This window comes from Ochotona princeps, chromosome 5 (genome assembly GCF_030435755.1).
Source record: "Ochotona princeps isolate mOchPri1 chromosome 5, mOchPri1.hap1, whole genome shotgun sequence".
Taxonomy (NCBI): Eukaryota; Metazoa; Chordata; class Mammalia; order Lagomorpha; family Ochotonidae; genus Ochotona; species Ochotona princeps.
The window spans coordinates 46694797-46717614 of NC_080836.1; the positions used below are offsets into that span (position 1 = coordinate 46694797).

The 22818-nt window shown below is 32.5% G+C and overlaps 1 protein-coding gene across 1 annotated transcript in view; it reads right to left on the reverse strand.

The window, feature by feature from the left end:
* Nucleotides 1-1541: 1541 nt before the first annotated feature.
* SCN1A (sodium voltage-gated channel alpha subunit 1) overlaps nucleotides 1542-22818 on the reverse strand; it is a 68046-nt gene continuing 46769 nt past the window's right edge. Inside the window, exons 18-26 of the mRNA XM_058664579.1 lie at nucleotides 21992-22146; nucleotides 20524-20697; nucleotides 18088-18210; nucleotides 10976-11257; nucleotides 8667-8720; nucleotides 6939-7076; nucleotides 5536-5640; nucleotides 3789-4059; nucleotides 1542-2719 (exon numbers count right to left, since the gene is read on the reverse strand). Of these exons, the coding sequence (XP_058520562.1) occupies nucleotides 1542-2719; nucleotides 3789-4059; nucleotides 5536-5640; nucleotides 6939-7076; nucleotides 8667-8720; nucleotides 10976-11257; nucleotides 18088-18210; nucleotides 20524-20697; nucleotides 21992-22146 (2480 nt within the window). The remainder of the gene's footprint in view (nucleotides 2720-3788; nucleotides 4060-5535; nucleotides 5641-6938; nucleotides 7077-8666; nucleotides 8721-10975; nucleotides 11258-18087; nucleotides 18211-20523; nucleotides 20698-21991; nucleotides 22147-22818) is intronic.

Below are 22818 nucleotides of genomic sequence, written 5' to 3' on the forward strand. Positions count from 1 at the left end.
TTTCTTCCATGAAAAAAGTACTATGGACAGAAAGTAAGAAAAGTGATTGTGATTTCAACCTGAAGATAATTTCCTTTTTGTTTGTATGTACATAATGCTGAAAAATAAAATAAAATGACTTTTTACAGTATTTATATTTGCTTATAAAATTCTAAATACATTTTTAACAGGTTAAGTGGTTTTTTTTAACATATCTGTACAGTCTGACTATACACCATATGTTATCCAATTAAAATTTAAAAATAATGAAAAAGCTGTTAAAGTGCTGCAAACTATTGCTTAATGACTTAAAGAAATGAGATCTGCTGAACAATTTCCTTTACTTTGCCACTGACCTATGGTATCTCAGAAATGAGATTCTGAGCAGAGGAAGAAACCAGATAAAGCAGCATGGTAATAAAAACATGCATTGACAGCATCCAGATTATTTATAATGGTACGGAATACATTAAATTACCTGAATAAAGCTTGCACTCTACATTTCTGGTGGTACATATTTGATGCACTAAATACTGTGCTTAGGTCATTATTAGTTTGCTCAAACGTGCACCACAGGGTAAAATGACTATTTACATAATAAATAGCATTTCATTAACATATACAGTATCACCCTTGCTGAGAGCTGAAGATGACTAAACAAAGTGTAATATTAAGCAGAAATTTATAAAAGGGTTCTTTTGGCCAATTCAGTCTTCTGGGGTGGGATATGGGGGTAATAGTTATTATTCAGAATTCTTAATACAATGAACAGAACATAACACTTATGACACAAGCCATTTGAATGAAGTTTGCACCTGCTAAGATTTAATGGCTGACTCAAAAATGATCCGTTTGGCCTAGGGACTGGGTTTGACACAACAAGATCAGCAAAGTAACTCCAATTCTTACCTAATGACCCCTCCCAGAAACATGGATGGAATTTAAGAACTATCATTGTTTGCCTTGTGACATTTTCTCATGCATGATCTCTAAGTGCAGCATGCCCTCATGCAAAACACATCTTTGTGCAGATGGGAGGGCCGTATGTTTGCCATAACCCCTTGGGTGGCATCTCTGTTAAAGGAGTCCTTTAATCTGTGTCCCAACAGAAATCCCATTTACAAAAATAGTCACATATAATAAACATATGGATTAAAAAAAAAAGATGAATCCACCAACAGATTTTGTAAAAATGTGACAAATGTGGCAGTTGAAATGCAAACAGTGGAAAGTGACTACCTTAAAGTGTTTCGTGTTAACCCCTAAGTTACAGGTTTGCACTCCTTTACACTGGTCCCTACAGTCTGAGCAGCCAGTTTGTCTCATCTTCAGCAGTGTCAGCTGGTAGTGAGGACAGTAACCTCCTGTCAAGGTCGTCTCCCTTATCTATAGAGTCACACACACCGTTTGCTGACAAGGAGTCACTGTCTTATTGTAGGCACTGACCTTAAGTAGATTAGTGTAAAAACAGTCAGTTTGGCATTGACCTCCAAATGAAGTCCTGTGGTCAGAAATACATCACCTTCACAGGCTGTAAACAGTTTGTCACTCGTTATTTAACCTTATTTCCCTTTGGCTTTTTCGTCTTTGCCTTCTTGCTCATGTTTTTCCACAATTGGCTTTGTCACCCGATCATAGGAGGGTGGGCAAACTGCTGTGGACATGGTCAGATCAGTTTTCTCTGTGATAGAGTTTTCATTTATTCTGTCAATTATCATGTCTTCTTTCACAAGAAGATTAGCCCCACTTTTGATTTTATTTTTATTGTATGTAAAGGAAGCTTGTTTCATAGTCCGTTTCAAAAGGTGGCGTCTATAAGCCCGCTGGATAATAACAGCAGATACTTCCTCTTGTTTGCGTTTTAATGTCGTGGTGATTGGTTGATAAGAGACCTTTGAAGGATTAGAAGCCATAAATCGCTCTTCCATCTGTATTCGTAGAGCATCCATTTCTCCACTCTCTCCTAGGACCCGCTTTGTAAAAGCAAATAAGATGTCAAGACAGTGGATTCGGTCACCACTCACCATGGGCAAGTCCATGGCAATGAGCTGCAATTTGTTTGGTTGTGGCAAATTGAGAGGAGGTTCAAGAGCTGCTGCAAACTGAGATAGTTTTTCAAATTCCATGAACTGGGTGGCATCTGGGTCAAACTTCTCCCAGACCTCGTAGAACATCTCAAAGTCATCCTCACTCAGGGGCTCTGCACTTTCCTCGGTAGCAACACTGAAGTTCTCCAGGATGACAGCGATGTACATGTTCACCACCACCAGGAAGGATATGATGATGTAACTGACAAAAAAGAAAATCCCAACGGATGGGTTCCCGCAGTCTCCCTTAACTGAGCTTCCAGGGTTTACTTTATTAGGGTCACAGTCGGGTGGCTTACTGTTAAGAATAGGTGCTAGCAGTCCATCCCAGCCAGCAGAAGTGGTTATTTGGAACAGGCAGATCATGCTGTTGCCAAAGGTCTCAAAGTTGAACATGTCATCAATCCCTACTTCTCTCTTAACATAGGCAAAGTTGGACATCCCGAAGATGGCATAGATGAACATGACCAGGAAGAGCAGGAGGCCGATGTTAAACAACGCAGGAAGGGACATCATCAAAGCAAAGAGCAGGGTACGGATCCCCTTTGCTCCTTTGATCAGACGTAGGATTCGGCCAATCCTGGCCAGTCGGATCACGCGGAACAGGGTAGGTGACACAAAATATTTCTCTATCAGCTCAGCGAGAAACATGCCTATGAATAAATAATGAGAACACCAATCAGTGAAAGAATTACCCATTAAATTAACATACAAGTCTCCATGGTAAAGATTAGAGTACTTTTAGTAAAAGCTGACGTATTTTGAAATTATAGACAGAAATGAGTGGTAGTATTCACTTTTGCATAAAATGAGCATATTTCAAATATTTCTTATTTTTCTTATTGATGGTATAAGTAGTGATGGTATTGCATTATATGGCATTATATATCCTATGAAATGCAAAATATCATTAGCAACACAGCTTTGAGAAAAAGTTTACAATAGCCAGATTAAACCGAATGAAAAATTTTAAAATTTCAAGGTAGTTAACTTAGTAACCACAGCCAAAATAAACGTATTTAATAATGATGAATTTTACCAAAAGTAAATCATATAACCTCTGATACTCCCTTTGTTCTTAATGTCCAGAACCTACAGCATGAATATTAGCTATATTTTCTTTTCGAAAAGCAATCTATTCTTTTACAGGGCATAATTGTCTTGTGTTTTAAGTTATGCCACTGAACTACATAGAAAGACATCCAGTTTTGAAGTAAAACATGCATATTACTATTATGTAGTCTTGGTGGGGGGTACCTCTGTGTTATGCAGTTTCTTAGATAAACAAGATAATGCTTATTTTCCTAATAGTTAGATGAGTGATCATTTGAGAGGATTCACATATAATGCTGACCATAGAGCTAGAAATGAATGAGAATTAGCTATTGCAGTTTGTGGTTTTGAGTGAAAATTTTGACTGTGACAATTTTGTCAAATATCCTAAAAATACTTAATGATTAAGTTTTACTATTTCACTTTATGCCTCATATGAAAAAGAGTTGGGACAGATGGAAAAGAGAGAGAAAAATCCTTTTGCACCTGTCACAGTTTCCCTATGAAATGTTAAGATTTTTTTTTTAAAATAGGAAAAACAAACACATCCAAATGATCATAATATTCACCATGGTTATCTTTGAGTGCTAGAATTCTTTAATCTGAACCTGATTGTTCCAAATTTCACTGTTACTGAGCTGAATTTAAGAGACTATAAATATTTCTTACCTACAATTGAAAGAATGACAACCACAAAGTCAAATATATTCCAGCCAATGGTGAAATAATAATGACGCAGCGAGATGAGCTTCAGCACACATTCTCCAGTGAACAGCACAATGAACACCAGATTGATGCGCCCCAAAATGTTAGTCACATATTCACTCTGATCGTCTGTTTCCACCATCATTGTGACCATGTTAAGACAGATGAGAATCATGATGCTGATGTCAAAAACTTGTCTAGTTACAAAGTCAAAGACCATTCCTTGAAACTTATTCTGCAGAGAAACAGAAGTACTTTAGGCAGACATTTCTGTGCACATAGCAACCTTCTGAATTGACTTTCTAGAAGCATAGACTGAGGCCTTTGTAAAAGATGTGTTACAGCATGTTAATTTTGAAAATCTAGTTCTCTATTGTTTAACAATGGATAGTTCTACAAATAATAATCTATTTACCCATAGAGATTCTAATAAGGAATGCTGCATATTTGTCTCAGACATATACACTGCATGTAAGATTTTGAAATTTTAAGATGATGAGAGGTTCAGAAATCTGTTATATTTTTTATCAGACTTCTCATAATCTGTTGTACCAGGAAGTCATTTAGAACGAATGTGTGTTAATGCTTTAGTTATCTCATCTTACAAAATTATTAGAGAGAACTTGGGATTCACAGCTCACATCTACCACATTCTTCATTTACATCCCACATATAATAATATTGATGCTTTTGAACCAAACAGCCTTGGCGCACTTTGCCAGATATAGCGTGCCCGTTCTTAACAGGAATGATAAGATCAGCATGACATTGCTTATGTTTTAATGTAAAAAAGTAATTCATCACCAATCCAAAGTTTTTCTCCCCAGATTTGCCACTGCCAGATGTGGCAGCCATAGCTGCTTACTTCTCTGGGCAATGCAGAATTGTAAGGATATTTGCCACCTTACAATTTTTTCCTTTCACAAAATTGACTCTGACTATTTTCTACTAAGCAACTCTAGCTTAAGTCTCAACAGAGGGCAGTACATAGCTGGTACTGTTGATGGAAGACATTTGGCTAGCACCAAAAGAATATTCACTAGTATTTTATTTCCTGATGTACCCCAAGAATTATTTTTAGCTCAAGGATCACCATGATTAAAATAATTTACAAAGTGGAGGAAGGGCTCTCCATTCTTATGACAGTCTAATAAGGCTCAATATGGACATGGAGAATTCTTATTTGTCATCATGAATTGTTCTTTCTGGTCCTGACTTCCATATGCATCAGTAATTTCTATATGTGTAGCTATCAATGTGAATAGTAGGTCATGGGATTTTTTTCTTCTCCAAATACTCAGTATCTCTAATTAAAAATCAAATGAAGTAAGATGTTATTTCATTCAATACTTAATTAACTTCCTTATATAGGAGAAAACTACATGAATTTTAACCTTATTTGAAGCATTACTCTCCTCTGATGTGAGTTGGCTACTATTAAGTTATTGGTTATGTGTCCTCTGGCCATTTGGTTTGCATTCTAGTTGTGCAGTTCTAAATTTCTTAAAGATAAAAGGACATTTTTCCTATGTCTTCTTTTTTTTTTTTATGGTCTTTCTGAACCATTATTATTAAAGACAAGAATTAATGGTACCTAAAAGTGAGAGATATTTTTGCTCTAGGAATTGTTGGCAGATCTCTCTATTATGAAAAAACCCATACAAGTTTTTGTTTGTATCTGTTTCCCCCCAACTTGAGTGATATCTCTTACTCCTGGTCGAGGTATAGGCTTTTGTGGCTTTTTTGATCCTAGTTTTTTCATTGCATTGTAGTATTTTTTCTGTTCTTCAGTCATAAAGATGTCTTGACCTCCAAAGTATAGAAAAGAAAAATAAAAACTGGTTAAAACTATGTTCCTTCGTACATAATTTTTGATGTCAAACTTGAAAAGGATAGTTAAAAAGGAAATGTAAAATTCAACTGAATTCTATGCCTGGGATTCTAAATTTGAAAAAGAAAAAGTACTTTTTGGGTCCTACAATCTTATGTAAATGTCGTAACTATTCATCTTTTACATTATTGTTATTTTTGGTGGAGGAAAAAGCTTATGGCTATGAAAAGAGAAGCATTTACACAAGAGTGTATGTTTGCTGAGTGGTAAAATCCTGAATGCCTTACATTACCAATCTACCCTTTACTGAAGTTAGAGACATTGAATTTTCTTATTCAAATATGGCAGAATTAAAGAGGATCTGTATTGCAAGATGAATTGGAGTTACTTCTGAAAATATGCTTTTACTCTGCCAAGAACTGGAGCAAAAGTTGGAAAGAAAAGTGGACTAGTTGGTGGATAATTAGAGGAAAAGCCAGAGGCCTTAAGCATGGCAGGTGTACAATAAGACACATATGACAGACTGAAATAAGGCTGATTAGTCAAATGGAGTAATTTGATAATAAATATAGGATACCTTTAGTAAGAGAAAAGGGAATAGGTGCTATCTGCTTAAGAAACCCTAATTTCCAGGACAATGATTTTGGCTCAGTTCTCGCTGTTATGGGCATGTGGAGGGCAAACCAGTGGATAGAAGACATGACTCTGTCTATATTATTCCATCTTTCCATCTTTCAAATAAGATGAATAGATTCAAATTTTTTAATGAAAAAAAATTTAAGTGATAATAAAGTGTTCTCCAATTTAAGACTAGAAGTGATAAAATCTGGGAGAATGATGAAAGAAAAATGTGAAAAGAAGCACTGGAAAACCTTACATGTGGTGCCTAACTTCCTGCAAAGATTCTGAGTTTTATGAAGAAAATACATATTTTAAGGAGAAATGAGAAATTGTGTGTACAAAATAACAATTGCTTTGGAAGAGGGCCTTTTGGTTGTTCATTCATTCCTAATTATTCTTTTTCTAAAAACAGAAAACAGGATTCATTAATTTTGTTAAAAAGAAGGGGGAGAAGTTTTTTGAAACTGCGCAGTAGTGTGCAACAAGGTGATTCTTGAGTTTCTATAGTTTGAAATAGATGGATGTTGGATAATAGAGGGAGCAAAATCAGGTTTTAATACATAGTACTCCTGTTGGTTTTTGAATTTATACTCATTTGGTAGAGAAAATATACCATAAAACAGTTATTTCTTAGTGGTAGATAAAGTATTAGAAATACTTATCTTCTTTTTCTGCTGGTTGAAATTATCGATGATGACACCAATAAATAGGTTTAAAGTGAAGAAGGACCCAAAGATGATGAAAATAACAAAGTAAAGATACATATACAGACTTTCCTCATACTTGGGCTGGAGTTCCACCTACCAAAGGAGAGTGTTTATAAAATATGATGACACACTTTAATCTTAGAAATGTCAATGATACTTTTTTGTGAGCATAGAATATTTTTAGCAACACATCAACAGTTTTAAAGAAAACAGTTACCTGAAACAAAGTCTCTGAAGTTAGTGTTAGGGCTATTTTCACATGAAAAAAATATGGCTATTTGACACTCTAATGTGTGCATTATTTGTACAATTAATATTTTGCTACTTTAGCAGTGATATGCTAACTTTGGCAAAATTTCAATGTGCTGAATTTCATTATTTGTAAATCTATTAGTGAAAAATTACTTCCAAGGTTTCATTAAAAATGACTTAAATTATTCATATTGGCACAAGTAATTTTTCATAATAGACATTTTCCCTAAACTATTTGAAAACCTCTTGTTATGTATGAATGCTTAAAAACAACACGTTGAGGTAGCAAATAAGCATTGAGTTATTCATTTAGATGTCTGACATAATACCCTACTGTTTTAACATATGTTAAACTTTTCAGATTAAGGAGATATAACTTATCAGTTCTTATTTTATAAAAACATTTTATAAATTCATATTAATTATTTATTCCCTAAATTGTGCTCATAATTAGTAGGCACTGAGCTGTCACTTATGACTTGAGATTTAAAAACCACCATGGATATTTAGACATAGATACATGTTTTCTTTTAGCACATAAAATTAAATGTCAACCAAGCACCCTCAAGAAGTATTTTTATAAGTATTATTTTCCATGATAGTAAGAACATGTTAGTAAAATGAAGTAACACAGCACTGGAAATTATCAAGGAGATATTCAACATCAAACTAAGCCCTAATAGGAACTCTGCCTCTAGAAATGTAACACCAAACTCTTGAGTGTGATTACACATGACAGAGATGGGAGGTCAGTTCTGTGATGAGATTAAACAGATAGGACTTCAGAATAGAAAGGTAAAAGCTGATATAAAATACTAAAGTTTACAAATTTTTGATGACCAAAGTTGAAATAATACTAGATTTCATTTCTCATCTTAAAAGCCAAAAGTAGGTATTATCAAATAAATTTGGAATTTGTTGATACACAGGTAAGAAAACTGTTGGTCCACAAGCAATAATAACATTGTTAAAGGCTGCAGAGCATTTGTGGATGTTAAAATTACATAAATGATGTACTTTAAAGGGACTGCTGAATAAAAGCAAGACACAAGGATAACATTTGTAACTTTTCAGGCTGTCTGTTGTGGAGGGTAATAATTTGTTTCAACTACTGATGGCAGTTGTGTATTTCTGCTCATTTGCTCCTGCAGTTCAAAATTACTAAAGATTATATAATTTGTAGTAAAAAAAAAGAGTACAAAATTAGAATATATTTACGATGAGTATTGTATTGAATATATGGATGTTATTTTTTCAACGTAATTTATATTTTATCTTAGTAACAGCCTTCTGATAATCATTGTTATACTTAAATATTAACTCAAATAATATTTTCCTGTATAATCTTCATTAAAATAATATCATTTGATCTTTCATATTGCCTTGACTTAAAAACCTATTTTATAAAACACTTAGGGTTTGAATACTTACATTTCTGGAATCAACTGCTGCATACATTATATCCATCCATCCTTTAAAAGTGGCCTGTTGAAAAGGATGTGCATGTTTTACTTTAGAGTAAGAATAATTCAGACCCAAAACTTGAAAAACATTTTTACTACCATAGATTTTTTTTTTTGAAAAATAGTCTTAAATTTATGTGGATTTTGGATCTAGACACAATAAAATCTCTTGATGTATTGCCTTGTTTGATAATCAGCTCACAAATGTGTCTTAGTATATATAGTTAATGGAGGCAGATAATTTAGAATGATATGAAGATCTGGCGGAACATTTGTAGAAAGGGTTGCAAACGTATTTGGCAGTATTTACAGGAACCAAGGGACTACAACTTAGACATGATGATTTTCTACTGAAATATTTCTGTAAAGCGATTAAAGTGAACATTTCACATTTGTCTTTATTGTGACATTCTAAGAATTACACAAGTATATTATCAATTCAGAAGTTTAAAGATTCTTTTAAGAACCTTTCAGCCCAACATTCAGAAATAATCCTTATAGTCCAATTGCTACTCTGTAATTCATAAAGAATGTGTTACGTTTTGCAAAAGTGATGAATGATGCTGTAGATACTTGGCATTTACAAGTAGAACAAGAAATATGGGTCTCGTAACTTGTAATTATTTATTGTTTGTTCCAGAACATGAATTTTGACCCTTGTGGGCCTGGGAAGATTTTCCTCAGTTAATGAGGGCCGTTAGCATGGCTTACAGCATGTGTGTCACAGCCTGCCTTTGTTTTCATAGCACCGAGACTTGAAGTGAACATGTATGTGAAAAGAAACTGACTATGCTTAGATAGAAAAAGAAAAAAATCCTGTATATCACAGAGAACTGCGTTGTGGCTCAGGTCATTGATAACAGTTCATTTTATAATTGGTACCGGAACAGAAAAAAAGTGACTCAAGGAATCATTTCAATGAAGTGTTAATCAGTGAAAAGGTTAACAGATCTGAAGCAGTATTTAAGGGTTTTTTTTTTTTTAAATAACAAATTATCGAATGGCTTTGTGTAGGACTATGACTCTACATTATTAGAATATTTCACTGTTTAAAAAAATACTTCAAAATGTTCATTTTTTTTTTCTTGGCTCAATTTTATAGGTCAAGTGAAGATACGTTTTCATGATATTTACCAGTGTGGTAATCATCAGTTAAGAGAAAAAATAACCAAGAAAATATCATTATGTGTCTACTGTAATATATAAGGAGGACTTTCTTGCCTAATAGATACAGAAAAGAAATAAGAGCTTCCCACTAAAAGATGGATAAGGATTTTTAATGCCGTCATAGTATAGATCCCTTTGAAGTGGGCTACAAACTAGAAGACTTTGACCAGCATGTATGTGTTTGTTTAGGTTCTTAGTTGAACACTTGAGAATGTAATGTTGAGCCAAAACAATCTCATAGATTCTGTGGGTTGAAATGGGAAGAAATTACACATCTGATTTTTCTTAAACTGAGTTTTCAGATGTTAAAACAAAGCAATATTTTACAACCCTTTCAAATAACCTGTTTTAATTCACTGTTTAGGTGACTTTCAGTTAAAAGCAGTTTTGAATGAAAATGTTTAAAGGGCAACTGTCTTCTGTGTTTCTGTTGCTAGACTACAAATCCTTTTCTTAGATATTCCTAGAATCTCAGTAGTTGAAATATAATTATATAAGATACAATAATATTAAGTAATGGGGTTGAAAGATCACTGAGGTTGAGACAACAGTTGTTTTGTTTCACTTCTGTTTCCTGGTAATCACAGATGGTATTTGCACTTCCTTATGAGAATCTATTCTTGAAACAAAAATAGAGTTCTCAAATCCTATATCCAAATGCTGTTAACAAAATAGCAATGACTTCCTACCGCTAATTATAGTATACTCAGGTGTTTTAAGTGTGGGTGTGTCTTAGGGGGATGATGTATCAGTAAAATAATCTTTTTGTTACATTACTAAAAATAATGGCAAATTTCTTGATTTACTAACCAACCTGCTTATATGTTAAGGAAAAGCAATATGGAACCAAAGGAAAATGATAGTAACAACAACAAAAAATCCCCAGAAAGAACTGGAATACCTAGCTGTTATGGGCTATGTCTTAGTCTGTGGAATACATATGACAAGATTTCTACCTACCTGGGTTATGTGGAAAAACAAATGGAAGTTAAGAGGAAAAATAAACATGTTATAAACTTTCTTCTTACTAACTTAATAATAGGAGTATGCCATTATTTTTGTTATCATTTCAAGTGATAAAAAATTTCAGAGAAAACAGTATTCACTTACAACTTGCAGCAAAGAGAGATACCCAAATCCTACATTATCAAAGTTTACTTTCACATTTTTCCATCGAGCAGTCTCATTTCTTTCTATTAGTTTTAGGCAATCAGAATGGTTATTCACTTCGGTGATTTCAAACATGTCACCAGTGGTGGTGTTAATACAGTGGTAGAATTTGCCAGCAAACAAATTTACGCCCATGATGCTGAAAATTAGCCAGAATATAAGACAAACCAGAAGCACATTCATGATGGATGGAATTGCTCCTAAAAGGGCATTCACAACCACCTAATACACAAATGGAAAAGAAAGAAAAGTCAGAATTCTTATTGGTTAAGAAGAAAACACATTCTCCTAGTAATCTTTAGTAGTTCAGTTTACTTTGCTGTTAAAATTATTGGCTCTAGGATTTTAAAAAGAAAAATAAAAAAAAATTCCCAAAATGAAAGCCACTCTTTCTTGAGAAATACATTCAGGGAAACGTATAGGCAATAGAACGAAGAAATGGGAAAAGAAACTTGAAAAATGAGAAGGAAAAATACTAAGAGGTTGGAAGGAATAACGAAACTAGAGGAACTCGCTGCTAAAGGAACTCAGAGTATATATTGTTTTTGAAAAAAGCAGTGGGTAATTGTATTCTGATGAACTTATTTGAAAAAGGCAATTTATTAAAACATTTGGGATGTAACTATTTGACCAACATACTTTTAAAATAAATTAAAAATTCATAAATATAAATATAAAATATTATTGAATATCAAAAATAGTTTTGTTTTTAATTATTCATGCATTGCTATGACTAATAATTTTTGCATAAGAAGCAAGACAGTTTAGCAGTATGTATTTCAATAGATCATCACATCATTTATTTCAAGCTCCAGTCATATCAGTTGTTTCATTTACTGAGTTTAATTCAATAAACTTATTTTAAATGAAACAGAATAGAAATCAGTTTCTTAGGAAAGTAAGAAGAGGAGAGATTCCACATATGGTTTCGAAATCTGATGTGATTACATCAGGTTCTGTACCCAAAAAAGCTACTTTTTTCACCCAAAGGAACCATATTTGTCTCATCCACACATGTTTATTTATGGGCCACAAATTAAATCTAAGTCTTCATATTTGGCAACACAGTAGGAATGACTGGCCTTGCTTCCTCCTATGGAAACCCCATCAGTACTGTACATCAGTAGCTAAGATGAAAAATAAAACATGCCCTGAAACACAAGTAGATGATACCTCAAAACTGGACATTATTAGCTAAGTTTAATCCTACCTTTGTACCTCTATTCTTGCCTAACAGATACACTGTAAACAATAGACAATAAAATATTTTGTTTCCTGGTTGATGTGATTGTATTTTAAAAACAAATATTTTCATTGTTTAGCTGAAAAAATATGTGCACTAATTCCTTACTTTTCTAAGCCGTTTTTAAAAACCTATAAATGTCTCTAGACCCTTAGGGAACACAAAATAGTATGACAAGTGGGCCAAAGGAAATAATAAAACCATTCACAACAAAGGTGGGGTGATGATCATGGAAGAATTCACTCATGTTGAATTATTGGGGCAGAACCAGCCTACCATGCTGACACATGGCATCTTTTCCTAGTTGAATGTATGAATTAACAAAATTGGCTGAATAAATCCTTATTTTGTACTTCACTTTAAACACATGATAAACTTTTTTTTCATATTTGAGATTTGAAAGCCGAAATCAAGCTCTTATTTTTTTCCCTTCTTTTCTGAATATTTCACCTACCCACAGGTTAAGATGCTGTTCCATTGTGGATACACAGAGTAGATTCTAAACTACATATTTTTTATCTTCAACACCCAGTTTAGAGAAGTAGAGTACTGGATTGCTTATGCCTGTTTCTTGAATTTCTTCTCACATCAATCTGTAGGGCTTACAATTCTTTCTATAAATTCTCTTCCTTTTGTTCCTACTCTTTAATTCTCATGAGCATATTCCTAGTTTTGTTATCTGCCACTTCATACTTCAATATTTGTCAGATTTTCCTAAATTTTTCTTTCTATAATTCATCTAAGATAAATTAATCTCTCCTAAGTTCATCGTTGAAATTATTTAATAGCGCCTCAGTAGTTATCAAATATTTTCCTTACCTTCATATCAATCTACAATCTAGATTTCTTGTTTTAATTTCTCTAGTCGGCTAGACTTCAACTACTCCAGTTCATACTGAAATAGTTACCATATGACAGTACAACTGCCAGAAAAATATTGTATCATTTCCTTTGTTCTGTGTCTCCTCTTATGAAATATTTTCTTTTCTCAAAGGCATTAGTTCAAACAGCACTTTCATGGAACCTAACATCTCCCTTGAAATTTAGCTGCCTAAATACAGTTGAGAATTTTATCCTTTACATTTAAGAGTTAGAATCACAATGATTGACGGACCTGTAGTGATAATTTAATATTATGTGCACATTTTTCAAGTGGGAAAAATGAAACTAAAACAAGTCTAGGAAGTTAACATAGGTAATGTGGAAGTATCACTCTATCCCAAATCTAGATTGCAAAATATGTGACATTTGTTCACTTTAAATACATAAAATACTTTTTAAAAAGAAAGTAGACTAGAGCTCTCATTAGCGCTCCCTGGAGTTGTCTCACCTTGTCCCCACAAGGCTGTGCACTAGAGTTAATTTGATTACTGGAATTCTTATGAATTTTTTTTTTTAAATTGAGTTGCTAAAATGTATTTGTACATTCTACAAGGCCTTGTGTGTGTTGAATACAGTTTTAATAGATAGTTTGGAACATAGGAATATTAAAGGAATTTATTTAATGAAGAAATGAATTATGGTTTGTTAGCCTAGTGGTTATTGGAAAACATTTGGCATATATTGTGGAATTTAGTTTACCAAAATGTGTCCATTGTAAAGATTTCATTATCATAATGGTGGAATTGCCATAATTGATTCCCATGTGGGGCAGGCAGTTTGTAGAACTGGTTTGAATAAATTGGAAACAGCCATTTGAGGTTTCAGGCTCCATATGAGGAGATGCATAAAAAAGAAACTCTCTTAATGAATTAATACTAGAAGCTATTTCTTCTTACAAATGTTTTTTAAAACATAAATACAATTTCTCTATTGTAGTACAACCAGTTTTTATAAAAACTGCCTAAAAATTGGCAGTTATCTGTGTTTTAAATTTAGGTCAATGGTAAATGAAGAATTCATTTAATCCAAATAATTGTACAGTTACCTATGCTAATTATTATCAGGAATTTTGATACATATAAATATGTCCACTTGTGGAGACTTGCATCATGACTGCACAGGCTAATCCTCCACCTTCAAGTGCCAGCATCCTATATGGGCTCTGGCTGTTCTACTTCCCATCCAGCTCCCTGCTTATGGCCTGGGTAAGCAGCAGAGGATGGCTAGGTCCTTGGTTCCCTGCACCCACATGGGAGACCCAGAGAAGGCTACTGGCCCCTGGTTTTTGATCCCTGGCCGCAGATCAGCTCAGCTCTGGCTATTGTGGCCACTTGGGGAGTGAGCCATGAATGGAACTTCTTAGCATATGTGTTTTATTCTCTGTGTAAATCTGCCTTTCCAGTAAAAATAATCTTTTTAAAAAAATGTCCACTTGTATGAATCAGTTGTCTTTGGATTTCAATTCAACACTATCCATGGATTCTATTCCTTGATTGAAACATAGAAAAACTATATAAATAAAAATTCCAGTAATGCAAAGTAGAAACTATATGTGTTTGAGTATGGAAAAGAGTAATGGATTGAAAAAGAGCATACAACTAAATTTCTGTGTTTAGGCTTAGTAAAGGCAATTATTTCTGAAAGATATGTCAGTTATCCCCAAGCAAAATCTCTTTTTTTGTCCCTCATAAATTAAAAAGAAACCCTCCTTTTTCTGTAATACTGATAGCCATTAATTGAAAGTAGCATGTAGATTTATTTTTATTTGTATCTGAACTGTGATATTTTCTAAGATCCTAGGAATGTAGTTCAGTTACTTACTCTAAAATGGGAGTTATGCATTGAACTCTACATTAAAGATAATATATTTTTGTTTTATTTCTAGATGGGTTTCACTTCTGTATATATTAAATGAGTTATTTCAATTAACTTTTTTATTTAAAACATAACTCATATTTGTTTGAATGTTTCTTCACGTTTGCTTTGTTATGCATTAAAAATAACTCCCATGAATTTACACTTAATAAAAAATGAGAATAATATGATCAATTCCAGTCTCACTTGATGTACAATATTTCACCCTAGAATCTACTCACACATATCAACAATCAACTGACAGTTTCTATCTGGTAATTTTCCAGACATAAGGCAAAGTCCTAAATGGCTGAAGTTGTAGGCCTCAAGTAGTATCATCAGTTTTAGTGAGGTAACTTTTCTTCACACAAGCATCCTATATCCACTTCCCCCACCCTCATCAACCAAATCATCTTCCCCATGATTGGATAACTCAGTATACACATAGCTGCACCATATCCAATGACACTTAACAAATCAACCATTGACATTAAAATCCACAAAGGATAACTCCAAAATGTCTGCTTTTAAAAAGAAATTTAAGACAATTGAAAATAGGGGATTCGGTTATAAATTCTTTATTGTCCCTACTGTGGTGCAATAGTACCCTTCCCAATCCCTCCCTCATCCCACTACACATAAGTCACAGTGCAAGGATTAAAGGTAGCAAAAGGGGTAATACAGTACCCATAATAAAGGGCTGAGGGGAGGAACCAGCGCTCCACCCCATCCAAGTTGGAGCAAGATTATCCTATATAAAATAGAAATATATAGTTTGTTATTAGTTAGAAATCTGATATGACAGAACATTTGGTGTTATTTTTTGTATATGATGTTCTCTCTCTGTTTTCCTATCAGTTAAGACTTGAGTTCTTTTGAAAAAGAAGGTATTTAAAATTTTCTAAACTAAGAAATTAAAAATGCAAATTTAAATACAATTTTTTTTTTTTACCCTATACATTTCACGACATCACTCAGTTCAATTTTACAAGTTGAAAAATTTGGACTGGAAATTTGAAATACAATTAAATGTTTTAAAAGCTGTCAGCCAGAAATGTGCATAAAACATGCAAAACACAAAGTGCAACGTGATGATATTTATACTTCTAACTTCTTGTCAAGCACTGAACATGCTTAGTTGATACGTTGCATAAAAGCACATGCTTTGAAAAACAGAACAACAAAATAAAAAAAGTGCTGGATTTAAGCTTTGGCACAGCTACTGCAATTTTAGGCTGCTAGAGGAAAATAATTAACTGAGAGTTTCTGAATCTATTCCAATCTTCCCAATCATAATCATCATTATTTTCTTCAACCTAACTATCATCAATGATAGTATCTTTATAATTTAAAAAATTCAAATACAGAAATACTAAAAATATAGTAATAGGTAACAAAGTGATTTTGACTCTACAATGCCAAATAAATGTTGAAGAGATGATAAGATCAATGCTATTTCTATGTTGTTATTGTGAGATAAGTATTCACACTCATATGACAATTTAATGACCAATTTTATTATATAACATCATTTCTAAGGAGTTTGTTTTTGAAAGTCAAGTTTCCAACACTGACTTCTTCCTATAATATAAAAATGTTATTTTAAAATAATTATAAATAAAATTATTTCTTTAAAAATAAAAGATAGACCTATATGTCCAATTTGATTCTGGAAACAAATGTGTTTTATGTGGAAATATCTGACCATTTGACTCATTTGTTCCATACCTCATAAACCTCCAAAAATTCATGTTCATATTTCAGAAGCCTTTTTAAGATGCATTACACGCATCAGGCAACAAATTTTCAAACAGAATTATGCAAATTATATTCTCTGGAACTGAAATTTCCACGTGAAGCAAAGGAATAAGTGACATATTCATTGGAAAACAAGCTTAACTTTTACATACCCTGAGGGGGATTTATAATAATATCTTAATGAAATGTAAGGATCTCTGAACAATAAGATACCATTTTTTTAAAATACATATTCTGTTGTGTTGTTCCTAACAAGGAGAAATTTTTATATAGGTTTTATAAATTGAAAACATATCTCCAGTTCTTAAAAGTAATATTTACAATAAATTTTAACTTGGAAGAGAATGCAAGACTGTAATTGATCTACAAAAGGCAATTAGAAGTCGGGAATATAATTAGTTTCTAAAAACCTAGGAAGCAAAGGAATGTTTTCCTATTGGAATTAAACAATTCAGTAGCTTTGTTTGGATAAAAGAAAATGTGAGCTTTTAAAACAGAACTTTTTCAAACATGTTATATGAAGTAGTACTTTATAATTTTTAAAAAGGCATGAAAAATTATAAGTTAAAGAATTTCTGATCTGTGGTGAATAGTGGGCAATACATTACTATTTCTTTCAAATGGGCCATATAAAACTTGTGGACTCTAATAAACATTTAGATTAAGTTTAATGCAATTAGTAAAAATTATATTTTTGCTCATATATTATGAATATTTTGCTTTGTTCTTACAAAAGGCATAGATTTATATGTGATCTTTAAGTTGCTATTTACAAAGATTAATGTAGTTTATACTTTGAGGCTGTATTAAATATAAATAGTTTAGAAGTTTAAAATACATTTAATGTTTACAGCTGAACATATTTAAATAATGTAAACTTTGGCATTATACAGACAAAAATTTGGGCAATTTGAACTTATTTTTCTTTTTGACTGATACTTAGGCATGTTTGTGATTCATATTCCTTTTATTAAGCTCATTAAGCACAGCTAGATCTTCCCAAATTACATGAATGAGAATTTACTTTATTCTTAATAGATCATTACACAGTGTTTTTAAGGAAACTCCCAAGATGAATTCGGAAGTGAAGTCATTTTAATGAGCACAGCAGATAAATGATATACATCATTTCAAGAGAAGCCTAAGTTCTCTTGCATATATCACCTAAAGTAAATATGCAACAGATAAAAAAGATAAAGTAGCAATTTTGCAAGAGTTTGCCATTCCTTTTGCATGCATTTTCTTTCTTTTTTCTAAGTTTAATTAACTGAATTTGGGCTAAATGTAATATTCCAGGTTCTTTCCTTATTCTTACCCTCATCCCTTCAAATCGTGATAAGGCTCTTAGAGGTCTTAGAGCTCTTAGTGTCCTGAGAGATTTGATGGCACCAAGTTCTGAGTAACCCAAGGCATTTGCAGTTAAACTGACCAGTGAAACCTGCATACAAATAATAGCAGTAAATGGAATTGTTTCATTCAAAATGTGCTTTGAAACACACACATAGCTTTGCTTGTAATTATTCAAGAGATGAATGGTTAGACCTTTTTGTTAAATCTCTTAAAAATTTAAGCAACTATTTTCAGTTTTGTGCACAGAAAGTAGCTTTAAAACATCAGATAGAACACAGTTTTTTGATGTTACAGGATACTACATAGAAATACTACTAAATCCTAGTGGAGAAATGCTACTGATATTGCATCCTGGGATTTGTGAATTTTATATTAGTTCTAGCAGGTTTTTTTTTTTTTATGGATCTTTAGGATTTCCTATAAATAAGATCACAGTAGCAACTGTTGGTGAAGATGTGAAAAGGAAACCCTTACATTCTCTTGGTGGAATGTAGATTAGTACAATCATTTTGCAAAACAATATGGAGGTTCTTCACAAAACTGAAGACAGGATTAACCATTTGATCCAGTATTGCAATCCCACTGCTGGTTATATATCAGAAGCAACTGAAATCAAGATGCGTAAATGATATGCGCTTCCATGTTCACTGCAGCTTTGTTCATAATAAGCCCTGATTTTGAGCTACCCAAATGTCCTTTAAAAATGAATGAATTTTTAAATGCACTTATTTATATTTCACTAACAGGTAGATAGATGTTGAAATACCATTCAGCTTTAATGAAAGAAGAAAAAACTAGGAAATCCTGTCATTTGCAGTAAAATGGATGCATGAACCTAGAAGGCATTTATGTTAAAGGAGTTGGACACAGAGGAGAAAATACCACCTGGTATCATTTATGTGGGATCTAAAACCATGAAACTCACAGAAGTGGAGAGTAGAATGGTGATTCCCAGAGGTGGGAAGTAGCTGTTTTAGGGAAAGGCAGACATTGGTCAAAAAATTGTAAAATTATGGTTAAGTAGGAGTGGTTTATTTGCATAGCAAGGTAACATATAGCTGTAACATTGTGTGTGTTAAAATGGCTAGATGTTCTTATCCCAAAGAAATAACAAGCACTGAGGTGATAGATATGCTACTTTCTCTCTTTTCCTTGATCACTACACAATGTATACTTCTACTGTAATATCACATTTTACTCTTTTAAATAACAATACAATTTTAAAAAGAAAAAAGCTAGTCAAACAAAAATATTAAATGCTTTGCAACTTTTTAATTGCCCAAGTAACTTATTTAGAAAGAAAAGTGAAATAAATAACAAACAAAAATACAGGTAGAACAAAATACTGCTTTTCCACCTTTGTTTTACTAAGTTTCTGCTGAACTTAGGTTGTTGCCTATGGCTAGTTACAAAGATAAATATAGTGTATATTTCTGTAGAAAAAAAACAGAAGAAAAGATTTTAATGTTTTCATCATAATGAAATGCTGAAGAGATAAATATGATTTTACTAATTAGACATAACATGACACATACAATATGAAACATCACGATTTCCCAGAATTATGTGTAGTATCTTTAAATCTAAATCTTCAGTATATAACTCTCTAAATAATTTGCCAAATCTTCATATCCAAGCAGAATTGTAACTTCTCTTGTATACAAGTGGCAGCATTTGATAATTCCATATGAACAGGACATTATTTTTTGCAAAGTTTTCTTTTGCTAGATTACTATTTATGAAATAAGTAAAAGAGGATGTTGGAAATAAACATTCATATGCATAGCTACAAAATTCACTGTAGAATTCTCTGAGATGTTTCAGACATAAATACTAAAGGCCAACTAGTAATAATGAATATAACCACCTTTGTGCCTTTCAAATAAATGCTAAAAGAGAGAGAGAGAGAGAGAATCATGATTTTAACTATTGGATTAACACATCTAGGAGTGCCCTGTGATAAACGGTGTGGTAGTCATTAGATACACAAATTCTATGGAGGGCTGTTTGGTAGACTGAGGCCTTGGTGTGAATGTCATCTACATTCTAGGGAAATTACTGTCAGTATACAATTTAAGTTACAAATTATTTACTACTTTAATTACTCCCCCTGCATTAAGTTCCCTATTCCACTCCTTTTGCCTACGAACTGCTGATATGTTCTTCTTTTTTTTTTTAAGACAATGCTTTCTATTCTAGTTCACTGCTATACATTTTACCCCCTGAATATTTGCAAACAGTATTAATATAATCCATCTTCTCCAAAGATAACACTCTTAGTTTATGAGTGTACCATATAAGTAAATATATTATCACCAAATCAAAGGTCAGACACTCACTATATCAGATAGAGTATAATTAAGATAAAGTATCTTAAATGAAAAAAAATCAAGATACCTACATCAACAATTAAGAAATCCAGCCAACACCAAGCATTGGTGAAATATGTTTGATACCCGTATGCCACCCATTTTAGGAGCATTTCCAGAATGAAAATGTAAGTGAAAACCTTATCAGCATATTCCAACATAGTCTTAATTGTCTTTCGCTGATCAATATATATGTCTTCAAATGCCTATAAAGAAAAAAAAGTACACATCATGGTTAACTTCTTACTGCTCTTACAAGCCAGATGAAAGAAGGTAATTTCAATTCTAATACATTAATTTTTTTCTTTAGGACAGAATTCTTTATATCATTATTTACTTTGGGCATAATTCATGATGTTATATTTGAATGCAGTCACACTAATTTAATATTATATATTATATATTATTTTTGTTACATTTTGCCTGTTTATCTTTTCATAGAAAGGGGTCTGAAAAAAATGATGTATTCTGACACTATAAAACTTATGGTTGATCAACACATAGCCATATTATACGAAATAATCTACTTTATTCCTTCCATCCTCTTCCTTTCCTTATTTTAAGTTATATTTTTCTGTAGAGATATATTATAGCAGTGATTGTGTTATTTTTTCATGTAAATCATACTATGTATTATTCTATGATTAATTTTTCTTGAGACTATATTTCTAAGTACATGTTTCTTTCAGTGTTGAAAGATTATTTCTATCTTAAGTAGCATACAAAAAAATCTTTATCACAAAACCCTTTAGGAAAATACAAGCATATATTAGAATTTACAACTAAAGTTGAAGAAATTTGTAAGCAATGTTAAGATACTCCTTCTATATCCCTCAAAGAATCTCCATGCTCCTTCTGGATCAGTACTATTATATTTATACTTTTATATATAAATTGATTCTGATTAAGTGAACACCTTTTATAAAGAGAAATCAGTTCTTAAATGAATCACTTAAGAATATTGCCCAATATTTGTTGTTACCAGCATTTATTGTTTTCTGAGTAGCACAAAAATAGTGAACACAATTGGAAAGAGAATATATATATATATATACATATTCTATATATATATTCTATATATATATTCTATATATATATATTCTATATATATATATATATATATATATATATATATATATATGTGTGTAGAGAGAGAGAGAGAGAGAGAGAGAGAGAGAGAGAATATATATTCCCAGTCACAGGATCTTCATTAGCTATATTGTGGTTCCCATGATTATTTTCTATGAGTAATTGCATGTTTCTATTTTTGTTTATGAATAAGGTATAGGCTCTGGATTACTTAACTACTTGATAATTAACAAAAGGTTGTTATGTAATAGAAGTATATTTGGTAATGAAAGTAGTTCCAGGCATACACAGTTACACATACAGTCTATACTGCAGAAGACACAATGTGGAATAACCAAATATGTATTGGATACTAAGACTAAAATCATTATATTAGAAGGCTCTAAAAATGTTTGCTTAATGTCCACTCACCAGAGCACCACTGCTAAGGAGAATCATGAAGACAATGAAGGTCTCAAACCAGTTATGTTCAACTATTCGGAAGCATGTTCTTCTCAGGTTCCACCATTGTTTTCCTCTCCCTTCTTCTACACTGATTTGGCAACACTTAAATCTTTGTACACAGCCTGCAAATATAATGTTCAAGCAGTAGATAAAATGATTCTGCTGCACTCCTGGCCCCAAATGGCATATCCTGACTTCATCTCTTAATGACAGTTGTAATCTCCAACAGGCTAGGAAAAGCTGTTAACCTTGAGTAGTAACAACATATTCATTAGCTGTCATTTTGAAAATTATTCTACTTTTTAATGGGTCGTCAGCTAATATTTGCCTTTTCAGTAACACAGTTTTATCCCTTCACCCAAAACTCACTAATTACAAGTAGCTTTGCCTTATATAATATTATCCTATTGCATTCTGTTGAAGCAGCACTAGAAATGATTTCAAAATGGGAATGAATAATAATAAATGAAACACTACCCTCTTAAAGAGGACCTGGAATAAAAACATCCCATAAAATCCAACATTTAGGGATTTTGTGATGTTCCTAAAAGGACTTATATCATTTTCAAAACTTAGCCCTCTAAATTGTGATTTTCACACTTTTGATGTTGATATCCCCACACTGCTTTCACCTCCTTTAACATCAGAATTAAACCAACATGTATATCTTTGACCTCTGTTAATACCATGGAGGATGCCAAGAAAGAAAAATAAGCAGAACACATATTTGCTCCTAAGAACTAGAAAGTCTGGTTTTCAAGAGAAGATATATGGGTAGCAGGATTTTGTGTAGA